At 44.1% G+C, this 13,476-nt stretch overlaps 1 protein-coding gene across 1 annotated transcript in view; it reads left to right on the forward strand.

The window, feature by feature from the left end:
• Positions 1–13,476, forward strand: part of HMCN1 (hemicentin 1) — a 350,746-nt gene that overhangs the window by 208,918 nt on the left and 128,352 nt on the right. Inside the window, exons 37-40 of the mRNA XM_040985773.1 lie at positions 7,245–7,346; positions 7,870–8,046; positions 8,637–8,788; positions 9,843–9,966. Of these exons, the coding sequence (XP_040841707.1) occupies positions 7,245–7,346; positions 7,870–8,046; positions 8,637–8,788; positions 9,843–9,966 (555 nt within the window). The remainder of the gene's footprint in view (positions 1–7,244; positions 7,347–7,869; positions 8,047–8,636; positions 8,789–9,842; positions 9,967–13,476) is intronic.

A 13,476-nucleotide genomic window follows, 5' to 3' on the forward strand; every position in this document is an offset into this window, starting at 1 on the left:
GATGGCAGGAACTTCTGGCACTCCTGGGGGCAGCCCTGGCACTCCTGGGGGCAGCCCTGGCACTCCTGGGGGCAGCCCTAGCACTCACTGGGGGCAGTCCTGCAGGTGCTTGCTGGAGTTGTGACAGAGTTGACTCCATCTGGGCACTCGACAGCAATGTCACTCTAACTGCTTCATGTCCCAAGCTTGACTCGCCTTCTCCAATGCTTGTATTGATAGCTTTGGTTGTAACAAAAATTAATAAGAGTTGGGGGGAAGTAGGAATTTCTAAGAGATTTCATTAATATCGGACTGGAAAGACTTCAGAGGCTAATCAGAGTAGGTCATTTGACATGAGAAACCACACCAAGGTAGGATCTGATAAAAGCAGCTTCATGACTTCATCTGTTGATTTGGCTGAATATTATTTGGAATTCAATTTTTCCAACAATCCTATGTATGGTGATTAAGTTGCATATGAAAGCTCATCACTTTTTAAAGTCAATTTGAGAAAATCCATTAAAGGAACAGGAGAATTTAGGCTTGTGTTTCTCTCTGAATACTAAGCACTATATCCAATTGTTAATATATTTTAAGAACTTTGACATATCTGTGGGGGAAGCAATCATTTGAGTTCAGTTATTATTTTTTTAAAGATCTATTTTTATTGCAAAGTCAGATATACAGAGAAGAGGAGAGTGAGAGAGAAATAGCTTCCATCCGATGATTCACTCCCCTAGTGACCACAACAGCCATAGCTGCGCCAATCCGAAGCCAGGAGTCAGGAACTTCTTCCAGGTCTCCCACACGGGTGCAGGATCCCAAGACTTTGGGCTGTCCTCGACTGCCCTCCCAGGCCACAAGCAGGGAGCTGGATGGGAAGTGTAGCTGCTGGGATTAGAACCGGCGCCCATATGGGATCCCGGCAGGTTCAAGGCGAGGACTTTAGCCGCTAGGCCACCGTGCCAGGCCTGGTTTGTTCAGTTATTATTTACGCATCTCTGTAGTTGCTTTGGAAGTTAGGATTTGTTTTAATCCCAGTCTTTATAGATTCAACAAGTATACAATTAACTTCAATTGTCATCCAAAAATATTCAATCCCCAAATACCCAGCATTCCAAATCTTAAATATTTTTTGCTTCTTATAAAAGATCTAAGATACAACCATTCCTTTCAGACACAGCCAACAGTGTTTCCAAAAGCTGGACTCGTAGCCCATGCTCTCTCTGAATGGAAGGTCAGTCACGGTCATGAGAAGGACGTCATGTCAGTCCTGGGCCTTCCCGGTTGCAGGGGGAGTGGGTCCGGGGTTCTGTGCGGTATCAAAGACAGGAGATCTCTGTAGGTGGCCTTTGCTGATCAGCAAAGTTTCTTAATTCTGTAAGTTTTTATTCTGGAGACAAAACTATGAAATTCTACTTAAATTTCCAGGGTTTGCCAAGTTAGACAGCTGTTTTTACAAACAAATGATTATTTGGGGCCTAATAGCTCAAGCATTCATTTCATCTGCAGGCAATTAAAAAACCTTGCCAAAATGAATCACCCAGAAGGCAAGTGCTGTTTACCAGCATGGGCTTCCATTTGGGTCCCCACAACATTCGCCAATACCTGCAGGACACTGGGTTTCCATTTTAACACTTTAAAGACTTCATGTCTTGTCTGTGAGTGGAAAGGGGAATGTAGTGCACCATTGTCAAGTGTGGGGTGCTCGTCAGGATTCGGGGAGCATGCAGGTCACAGCCCAAGCCTGCTGCTCATGGACTCATGTTTAGATACAAATGATGGCACACACACTGGGCAGAACACGCATTTGGCTTCTGACACTTGTCACTGCACTGTTTTAGCAAATTATTTATGGTTTTGCTGCTTCTGTCATGGGTCAGAAACTTTGGATCTGCATTCGTCATCTGATAAAAACATTAGTAGAGTCCCCATCATTTTAATTTTCTTGCTTGGCTAACATTTGTTAGCACCCACTCGAAAACAGTTTCTGTATGTCCTTTGTTAGTTTAAGAATTCACTGGTGGCCTAAGGGACGTTGGAATGTTGTAGAGAACTATTTCTCCCACCTTTTTGTTTAAAAGATTCATTTATTTTTTCAGAAAGGCAGATTTCCAGAAAGATTGGGAGACAGAAAGATCTTCCTCCACTGCTTCACTCTCCAGGTGACCGGAATGGCTGGAGCTAAGCTGTTCTGAAACCAAGAGTCAGGAGCTTCTTGGGGGTCTCCCACATGGTGAAGGCTCCTAAGGATTTGGGTCATCCTCCACTGCCCTTGATGGCCACAGAAAGGGAACTGGATGAAAAGTGGAGCAGCCTGGACACAACCTGGCGCCCAACACTAGCCAACACTAGCAAGTAGAGGATCAGCCCATTGAGCCACTGAGTTGGCCCTTGTATCTCCCCTTTTAGAACAAGTTCATTTCAGAGCCCTACAGTTTTCACATTGTAAGTGATTTTATTCTTACTATTTCAATAGAGAAAAATTCACCAAGCTTACTTTTAGACCATTTGTGCATTAATTCAGATCCTTTGAGGATTTGAGTCCCTGCCTGCCTGAGTGGTTAGAGTAGCACACACACTCTCGCCTCTAACGTGGCAGGAGGGTATTGTGGTTTGGGTCCGATGTGCACACTCAACTTTTGGAAGAAGAAAACCCAAACTCAGTAAATTTGATGGGATTTGACCTCCTGCTTGGAGAACCTGGACATCGTACTGCTGGTAACTGAGTTTGGGACAGTGTGTGCCTAAATGTAAGATTGCCAGGAAAAGAAGGGGGATTGACTTCCCCTCGAATATGATCGTGAGTCCAACTCCTCTTGCATTTATTGCATTGGCCTGTGCTGAAACCCTTGGATTGTTTGGAGCCTGGGCATTGAACCATCACAGGCTCTTGCAGGCAGGATTCTCATTTCTTGGCAGTCCCCTCAAGAACGGAGCAGGTTTGCAGTCCGCTGTTTCTTGTTAGACCCACAGCTTCTCTGTGGAGCTGACGCCAGTCTTCAGCTTTCCTCTTTTTGGTGACTGGATCCTGTTTTGGCAGTTCCAAAGCATGTGTTTTAAATTGTGGCCGCTCTAGAAGGATCAGCTGAGGTCAGACCCGTATGTTTGCTAAGTCTAGCTGAGAAAACTTGGTGGACGCCTTTCGAGGGAACGTAACTTTAAGCAATCATTGTTAGCTTTCACTCTTTGGAGTAGACAAACAAACTGGCTCCCTCTGCCCCCAAACCTTTGAGAGTATAGATTAAAACTTGAAATACAATGACCAGCAAATCAGACTCTTTAAGAGTTTTTAAAAAGAGATTTAAAAAAAATTTTTAAACCATTGAAAGAATGACCCATCTGTTAAAATGTGAGTTATTGAAGTCTGTGGTTCTCCCTCCCCCTTTTTTCCTGGAGTTAAGCATTTGCCATCTTGAGCTTCTTATTATTTATATGCAGATCAAAGAAATCACATTAGAGACATTCATCTTTTTGGAGTGTACAACTCAATGATTTTTTAGTGTATTTACAAAATTGTATGCTATCACTGCTGTAAAATTGCAGACAATACCTAACAAATCCCAAGTTCTAAATACCCGACATAAGACAGAAACAAATTTGATCAGTATTTACATGGAATGAAGTGGATGAACTTGCCGTCTATAGGCAATGGTCGACATGATCTGACTGTGTCTACAGCAGACAAATAGGCAGGAAGCGAAAGGTTGGAAGAAGATAATATGACATGAACAATCAGTACAGAAGAGCTGGAAAGGCTCTACCTGCATCAGACAGAATGGATTCAAGACTAAACTGAATAGCACAGCAGGGTATTTTTCATATCACAAAGAATCAATTCAGCAAGAACATAGGGTGTAACGGTCTTGCTGTATTATAAAACTGACAGATTCCAAAACAGCTCAACAGCAAAAGTTGGATTTTTTGATGTCCTATGTTCCATAATTGATGGAACAACTACACACAAAATCAACCAGAATGTACAGGGCTTGTCCAACACTATAAATCAGCACACATAAGAACACTCCTCCCAGCTGGAGTCAGAAACATTCTTGTCCAGCACACATGAATCATTGGCTAGGATAGACTGTAAGGCCATAAACCAACCCGTAACACTTGAAGATATTAAAATCATGCTGTGTATTTTCTCTAGCCACAGTGGAATGAAATTTTGGATCAATAATAAAAGAAAATTTGGGAAATTCACAAATTATGGAAATTAAGTAATATACTTAGAAGTTACTGACTTCTCAAAGAAATCAAATGAGATCCAGTAATACTGAGATGAATGTAAACAAAATAACGCAAACTTCTGGGATATTTATAAAGTATAAGAGTAAAATATATAGCTTTAAATTCCTGTATTTTAAAAACTGATCTCAAATAAATAACCTAACATCTAATTTAAGAAACCCCAAAGAAGTAAATAAAGCCTGAAGGAAGTAGTAAGGGGCAGAGCTTTAACCATATAAGAACAGAAAAACAATAGAGAGCACTGGCATTATGCTGCAGTGAATTTCAGCTGCCACCCACAATATCCGTATCTCGTATGGGCACAGGTTCAATTCCTGGCTGCTCCACTTCCAATCCAGCTCCCTGCTAGTGTGCCTAGGAAAGCAGCTGAAGATGGCCCAAAGTAGTTGACACTCTACACATGTATAGGAAATCGGAGTTAAGCTCCTGATTTCAGCCTGGCCTAGCCCTGGCTATTGTAGCCATCTGGGGAGTGAACCAATGGATGGGAGAATTCTGTGTGCGTCTCCTCCTCTCTGTAACTCTTACATTTAAATAAGTAAATCAGTCTTGGGGGACTGCTGTTATAATGGGTTATGCCACTGCCTGCAGCATAGCATCTCATATGAGCACTGTTAGAGTTCCTCCCAGCTGCTCCATTTAAGATCCAGTTCCCTGCTAGTGTACCTGAGGAAGCAGTGGAAGGTGGTCCAGGTCCTTGGGTCCCTGCACCCCTGTGAGAGACCAGAAGAAGCTCCTGGCATTTGGAAAGACTATGTATTCCTTGGTAACAAGATTCACACACAAATCTGGACGGATACTTTTTCTTTTCTAAAAGTATTTGAAATTCAGAGCTCTACAGAGAGAGTGAGAGAGGGGGAGAGAGCTCGCTCTTCCATCTGCTGCTTCACTCCCCAGATGGCCACAGTAGCCAACGGCAGCTAGGGCTGTGCCCGGCCAAAGCCAGGAGCTTCTTCCGGATCTCTCACATGGGTACATTCCATTGCTTTTCTTAGGCAAGTGGCCGAAGCTGGATTGGAAGGGTATCATCTGGGATGTCAGCATTGACAGGTGGCAGCTTAATCTGGTACTGGCAACACCAGTCCTGATAATTGTGTTTTTCAAATTGTTTATATAACTGGGGTGTTTGTTGTTGTTGAAAAAGCATGTTAAAGTAGTCTATCTTTATACTCTTCAGAAGCTTTATTCGCTTAACAGTAAGAGTTAGACAGAAAGAGGGAGAATCAAAGCAAGAGGTTTTTGTCCTGCCTGATTCATCCCCTAAGTGGGCCCAACAGTCAGAGATGGGCCAGGCTGCCAGGAACTCCGTGCGGATCTCCCGTCAGTCTCCATGAGGGTCAGGGAACCAAGTGCTTGGGCTGTCTTCCTCAGCTTTGCCAGGCACGTTAGCAGGGAGCTGGGTTGGAAGGTCAGCAGCCAGAGCTCATAGGGTGCAGCATAATTTGCGGGGCCGCAGTGCTGCCCTCAGCTTCAGATTTTTCACATTTTTCTTGTTTACAGCAGTTTCCACATTGTTATTGACTGCATAAAGCAATCTCATTGTAAAGGATTATTCATGAGACATAACATTTTAATCAATACAAAGCATGTTGTTTGCCATTTGTAATCATTTTGTTTTACTTAGTCAGAAATTGATGTCAAAATGTTCCGATTGTATCTTTATCCAGCTCTCTATTGTTAACATTTTTGAGAATTTTTTTGTGCTTGTTTACCACTGGGATTTTCTAATGTAAAGAGTGTAATCCACAATTGAATATAAGTCAAGAAATCTTCCATAATACAATGAACACATCCACGCTTCGGCTCTTGATTCATGAAGCTGTTTTTTTTTAAAGATTTATTTTTATTATTTTTATTGGAAAGGCGGATATACAGAGAGGAGAGACAGAGAGGAAGATCTTCCATCTGATGATTCACTTCCCAAGTGAGCGCAACAGCTGATGCTATGCCAATCCGAAGCCAGGAGCCTCTTTCCGGGTCTCCCACAGGGTGCAGGGTCCCAAAGCTTTGGGCTGTCCTCGACTGCTTTCCCAGGCCACAGGCAGGGAGCTGGAAGGGAAGCAGGGCTGCTGGGATTAGAACCGGCGCCCATATGGGATCCCGGGCGTGCAAGGCGAGGACCTTTAACCACTTGCGCCACCGCGCCGGGCCCATGAAGCTGTTTTTATTTGTGCCATCTCGCTCACCTCTGGTCATTTGCTTGCTTGCTTCCTTTCCAATCCAATGGTAGACTGTTGCATTGTGTTTGGACTTGGAATCTATAGTGCCCAGAGCAAGTATAGCAGATTTTTAAAATGTGGTTTTTTTTTCTGTAAACTTCAAATATCATTTATTTCTGCAACATCATTTTCCATCCTGCTCCCCTCGCACTTTTCCGGGTTTTGTTGCAAACAACTGGCATTCGTGCTCCGGGTTGTTATTCACTGTGCTTTGTGAATCCGTGCATTCCAAGTGCATGAAATAATGCAACATTTTCAGCGATTATTTAAAATTGGAACTGTCATTTTATAAATTCACAAATTTGTATTTTTGAATTCAAACAAAAATCCTGATCAGAAATGTATTCTGCTTTGTCCGAAGTGATTTAAAATAGCACATCTAAAGATGAAGGCAGACGTTTTGAGACACCGACCCCCTCCCTGGGAGAGGTCGGACGGGGTGGATGACTTGTTGGCAGGGTCGTGGCAGGTCAGTCATCAGGAGTCGCCCAGGGTGACTGCAATGAAGTACAAGGCTTAACCTGAGCTTCCTATGCTGCTGTCCTCTGTGTCAAGGCAAGAAAGAATGCATACTCACCATTTAGGTCTTCTCTTACTCTGCTCTCTCATTCTACCTCTTAGCGTTAGGTGTACGAAATTCACATGTGTTTTACATGTATGTGTAAAACACATTAATATATGTATATGGATGAAAGAAAGGCAGAAAAACTGCAGAATTTGATTTCCACTGAGGGCTCTCCAAGTCGCACCTCCTGCTCACGAGCGGTGGTTCTCTGCCTGCTTCTCTTGCAGAGCCGCCCAGCCTGGAGGAGGCAGGACGGATGTTGAACGAGACCGTGGTGGTGAACAGTGCTGTGCGGCTGGAGTGCTCGGCGGCCGGACACCCCTCGCCTGGTGGGCTTGTTTGTGGATTCTGTAACGTGCAAACCTTTTCAGATGTCTGGGGCCTCTGGGTCTGCTCATGAGCAGAAGATATGACATACTGATGGGGGAAAAATCATAGCATATACCGCGAGGGCACACCTTTGCAGAGCATAGCGTTGGATAGGTGACACAGTCCAGTTTTTATTGCATGAAATAATTTGTCCATGTGATACAGAAATACTCCTATGTGAATCTTAATTGTGCTGCTGCTCATATTGTGGCCACTAAACTCATAATGATTTTTATACATTTTTGTATGTAAATGATTTTCATACATTTATGTGGGAAAGTGTATTTTTAACTTATAAAAGTATCTTAATGAAGCTAGACCAAATTGATTATAATTTATAATCACTCTGATGACACACTATCACTTTGTTTTGTTATGTTATTGTTGGTATGTTATTCGTGTAAGTTCTTTTACATCAATAGTGTATAAGCTGTTATAAGATATTATAAGATGGTATAAGCTGTTCTCCCCTGCCCCTTGCAGTGATCACATGGTACAAAGACAACCACCTGCTCTCAGGTACCACCAGCGTCACCATCTTGGACCGGGGGCGGATGGTCGACATTGAGAGTGCACAGGTCTCAGACTCTGGAGTGTACAAGTGCGTGGCCGTCAACTCAGCAGGCGCCACAGAGCTGTTTTATAACCTGCAAGTTCACGGTAAGAGCTGCCTGGGACAAGCCATGTTCAGAAATTACTAGTGAAATTCTAGCAGAAAGATTTAGCTTAGTGAGACTGTTCAGCGTTTTTAAGGAGCACAGGTTCCTCAAACTCAAGCTTTTTTATTCCTGATTCCAGTTCAGATGCTCAAGTTGTACATGCTTAGATGAGTTACTCAAATAGTCATTAATGCTCCTGCAAACTATGACAGAAATGTTTCTTGTTATTATCTTTCATGGTGCTTTAAAAAAGGAATTGGTAGTTAACATCTGCCATGGATGCAGTAGAGTGGGACGGACACGCACAGCACCCACACGTGTGCACACACACGCACACACTTACACCCGCCATAGCCTCGAAGTCAGAAAGGAGAAGTCTCACCTTGACATTAACAGCTGGTTGCCCTGAACAAGCTAGCATGAACTCCGTTTCTTCAACTGTAAATGCGACTGCTCATACTTGCTGTGACTACAGCAGAAAGAACTGCCCAAAGCCATGCCAACAAGCCAGCAAACAGAACCCACCTGCAGACCCGGCATGCAGCACCCGCTGGTCCGGGTGCCTTGTCTTACTTGGTGTTTCTTTTCCAGTGCCCCCGTCAATTTCTGGCAGCCACAGTATGGTAGCCGTGGTGGTGAATGATCCGGTGAGACTGGAGTGTGAAGCCAGGGGTATCCCTGCCCCGAGCCTGACCTGGCTGAAGGATGGGAGTCCTGTCTCCAGCTTTGCTAATGGAATACAGGTAACGACCCCATGTCACTTCTGGATTATTCAGTGTAAAAAGTCTACGCAGACCAAGCTGATGAAGATGTCTGGAAAGCAAGCACTAGCAGATGTCTTTTAAATGCGTATGTGCGCTCCTGGGTGCCCTGGACAGACGTAATTGGGATTCTCAACAGGTGACTAAAAGCCCAGTGCTCCTAGAGCTCCTTTATCTCATGTGCATTCGGACCACTTGCTTTGATGTTTATTTGCTGCCTGCCTCCTCCTCCCTGCTCTCACCACAGGTGACAGCTCACAGAAAAAGTGCTCGTTGGCAACAACACCGACCAGGTAGAAATTCTATGTAAATACCTGGCAGTAATAAAAAATCTCCTGGTAGACTTTATATTTAAATATTTGGCAGCAGTAAAGAATCAGAGAATCGCATGGAGCATGTATACTCCAATAAAATACCAAATAAGAAGGTGGTAGAAAATATAATGGGAATATCATGATTAATGAAATCTAAGATTTAGAAAAAAATTGGGTGTGTTTACATTGACTGAAAGTTTAAAGTATGGAAGCATATACATCTAACAAGGTTTGGTTTTATTGAGAAAGGTTCTCCTAATTTTCTAACTTTTCAGCTATTTTTGAAAACCTATTGCTTGTAGAATTTGGGACCATAACAAATGCCGAGTTACAGTCAGTGCTTAGAAGGCCCAGTGGGTCTGTGGGACGGGTTCCGTGAACTTACCTGGCTGCTGCTTTGCTGTTGAACTTAGCTTCCTGCGCATTCACCCCGACACAAGTGAGGGCAGTAAGCTTCCTCTCATCCTCATGTTTCGTCTTTGTCCCAGTGACATTCTGTGTGGACGGTGTAGGTGAAAATTAGCATTTCCTTGATGCCATGCCGAGAGATGTGTTCCCAGCGGTGAGTTCCCACTGGATAGTTCGAGTCTCTCCTCTCGTGTTCTGCTGAGAGGATGAGAAGGGGGTTCTGTGTAACCCCTTAGCCTCAGGAAGTGAGAGCGGGGCTCTGTCTGCACACGATGCTTCTGGGGCTTGTTGGTCACTCAGCTTTTTGTTCACAGGTTCTTTCTGGGGGTCGCATCTTCGCCTTGGCTAGCGCACAAGTCAGTGACTCTGGAAAATACACCTGTGTGGCAGTGAATGCTGCTGGCGAGAGCCAAAAGGACATTGACCTCCGAGTACATGGTAAGACCTTGCAGAAGCTCTTTACACTGACATCTTTGGGTTCATGGACTGGTTGACCATCAAGAACACTGAACGAATCTCTTCAAATCAGATTGTCTCCCTGCCTGTGCAAGTGATCTTCAGACATTTTTGAAAAATGGCATAAAGACATTAATTTACTTTGGCATACAAGATTTTTAAGTCCATGGCTTCTTTGATACTGTTCTTAAAATTCTAAGAAATTAAAATGAGTACACCCAGGATGTACATATGTATGGAGTGTTCCCAGAGGCCAGCTCCAGCCGAGTTCAGAACTCGAGAAGGGTGAGTGAAATAGGCATAAAGAAAAGAAACGGACTTCTACAATTTCAGAATCATAATGGACCACACGAGAAAGCTGCCCACTTTATACAGAAGCAGTCTGTATAAATAAACTCTGGCACAGACCTTTTACGTCATGGTGCTGCATCCACTCGCCAACAGAGTGCAGGTCCCTAGCAGTACAATTGCAAAGCTTTCGTTAGGGGCAGTTTGACACAGCTTCAAGGGGGGCGCAATTTACAACAGGTGAGTGAGGAAGGATTATGTGTTCCTTGCTTGTTTCGGCTTGCCAGCCCCTGCCTGGTCTCCTCAGATCTGGGCTCCAACCTTGGCACCACCCGTGACAACCAGACCCCGATCTTGAATTATCTATGGGTTAATAAGTCTGGGGCCTTGGTTTATGGGGATTGGGGCCATTGGCGTTAGTTGGCCATTAGGCCTCCAAGATCACATAGTTTGTTAGCCAAGCAAGTAAAGCAGGAGTTATAATGGTGAAAAGAATTGCAGTTAACGATGAGCCATGTTTACTCCATTTTGGTTTCAACTCTACAATAGACAAGTGAGTGCTTCCAAAGATAATTCTGCAAATTATTTCACCTTAAGGCAGGGCATTATGGTGAAATCTGATGTTGCATCCAGGAATTCCTCAGTAAACAACACATATTAACCAGTAATACACTCCTATTACAATTTTCATTCTAAAACTTAACAGTTAGAAGAGAAAATATATTACAGAGGGGAAAAGATCAGAAACAGAAAAACTACAGATATAAATTCACACTACAACTATAGACTCAACAACCCTAAGCTAGTTTGAAAGCGTGTATTACAATGTTAGTACAGACATTTTTGAGCTCTTCCAGCCAAAGGGCCATAAGAGTATCCGGGACAGCATACATTGTTAAAGGCTCGTTCACCAAGACATTGTCAGCAGCATTAACTCCCAAGCACACAGTGGCTGTGAAAACCATCTCGCAGGGGCAAACAGCAATGATTGTAATCAATAGATTACAAAATTAGCGGGGTGGTCGGGTGTCCTTGCAAAGGGAATGGAACTGCGTTCAGGTGGTTGTAGGGACATCCGCGGGGCTCTGCTGTGCAGCCGGAAGCTCTCCGGGCCCTGCCAAACATGGGAGCTGTTCTGTTCACGCCTTCGTGTTGTCCACACCCGCAGGAAGCCCAGCAGGGTGTTGCGTTTACAGAGTATGCAAGAATGTGACTGTGGGTGGCACTTTGCTTAGTGAGTGTCTGCTCAAATTCTCCTCATCTAGTCTAAAAGCCATGGTTTAGGTTGTTCAGTTATATTGACAAGCAGTGTTTTGTGACTTACAGTATGTCTATGAGTTAAAGGTATTAAAAAGCAAAAGTTAAGCTAAACATAAGTTTAGACCATACTCACAGTTTTTCTTGCTTCTAAGGCAGCAGTGTGGGACACAGGGAGGGGCTGGCTGCACCATTGCAGGGCGTCGGGACCTCCCTGTCTTACACCTGTCCCTCCCAACTCAGCATACTGGACATCTTGAGCTCACTCAGATTTTATTCTGTGCTTATTTGTGTTACATTGCTTATTTCTTATAATAATTAAGTTCTTTCTTCTCTGGCATCTTGAGGGATATCATTTTAATGAGTTTCTGTCTGTTAAGACGAAACAGACCAATCAATACCAAACAGTTCACTCTTACGAGACATGTGGGATTTATTTGCAACATCTAACCATGTGGATCATGTTGATTGCACTTCATAAGTTTGTAAAAATAAAAGGTGACGATGACAGGTAGCTCATGTGGTATGTGTAATGAGTTCTGTTATTAAACATCTTGTTACTGCATGAATAGCACCAGAGTTAAAAACCAGAGTTAAAAAGGCACACTTGGCCTCGGCCTGCTGCCGAGGGCCACATGATGCTTCCCTCTCTGCTGGCCGCTGCAGTTGACCTGTGCATGTGCTGGACTTTCTGAGGTGACCAGTTGGTCTGCAGATGCTGGACTGTATGCATGGTGCTTGGTGAATGCCTGGGAAGCAGCTTGCAGCAGTGCCTCTGAGCATGATTCCTCTGTCATTAGCAAGGAGGCAATTTAGGACGCTGCCATTGCCTGGATGTTTTATCTGTGTGAACATCTGGGGTTGGCTCACTGCATTTCCACACTCAGGTCAGGGGTGGACCAGGGAGATAGTAGAAGCTGTCATTGTCTGGTAAGTTCTTCCATTCCAGCTTTTTAGACTGAAAACAAGAATGTTTCTTCTGGAATAAAAGTGAAGTGACTTGCTGATAAATATGTATGCTTGAGAATGTGAATATGTTTAACATTTCAAGTATCTGCCCAACAAGCTAGCTAGGAAGTATGAGATTAAAACGCTTGTACTCTAACTTCATTTTCTGATCTGTATTCTGTTAGTGTTATTTTTGGGCATTGTCTTCCTACGTGTGTCTGTGGTGGTGTCCTTGGCAGTCTCGTGTTGGGTTGGAGACCATCAGTGCCAACCCAAAGGGCTGTGCGCGCTGTAGTTAGACTTAGTGGCGTGGAGGAGGAGACAGGGAATAGAATGGCTTTTCTCACAGTTACGGCGGTGGTGAATCTGACAGAAGGTTTTGCACAGAACACGTGCATCCTGCATTGGAGGGCCTGGGTTTGAGTCCCAGCTCTGCGTCTGGTACCAGCTTCCTGTTGATACGCAGCCTGGGAGGCAGCAGCCCTTGGCTGGCAGGATGGAGTTACAGGCTCTTGGCTCCGGTCTGGCCCCACCCAGTCCCAGCTGGTGGAGACATTTGAAAGATTAACAAGCAAAATGGGTGCCCTCTGTGTTTGACTTTCTCTCCCGCCCCACCTACTTTCTCTCTCTCTCTCTCAATCTCTCTCTCTCTCTCTCTCTTTCTCTCTTTCTCTTTTTCTCTCTTTCTCTCTTTCTCTCTTTCTCTCTCTCTCTATTTCTATCTCGCACACACACACACACACATTCTGCATTTGGAATAAGTAGATTTCTTAAGAAAGATTTTTTTTATTGGAAAGTCAAATATACAGAATGGGGAAGAGATAGGAAAATTTTGCATCCAATGATTCACTCCCCAAGTGGCTGCAATGGCTGGAGCTGTGCCAATCCGAACCCAGAATCCTCTTCCAGGACTCCCATGTGGATGCAGGGTCCCAAGGCTCTGGGCCGTCCTCAACTGCTTTCCCAGGCCACAGGCAGGGAGCTGGATGGGAAGTAGGG

The sequence above is a fragment of the Ochotona curzoniae genome, unplaced genomic scaffold (assembly GCF_017591425.1).
Source record: "Ochotona curzoniae isolate NIBS_2020 unplaced genomic scaffold, NIBS_Ocur_1.0 contig_430, whole genome shotgun sequence".
NCBI lineage: Eukaryota > Metazoa > Chordata > Mammalia > Lagomorpha > Ochotonidae > Ochotona > Ochotona curzoniae.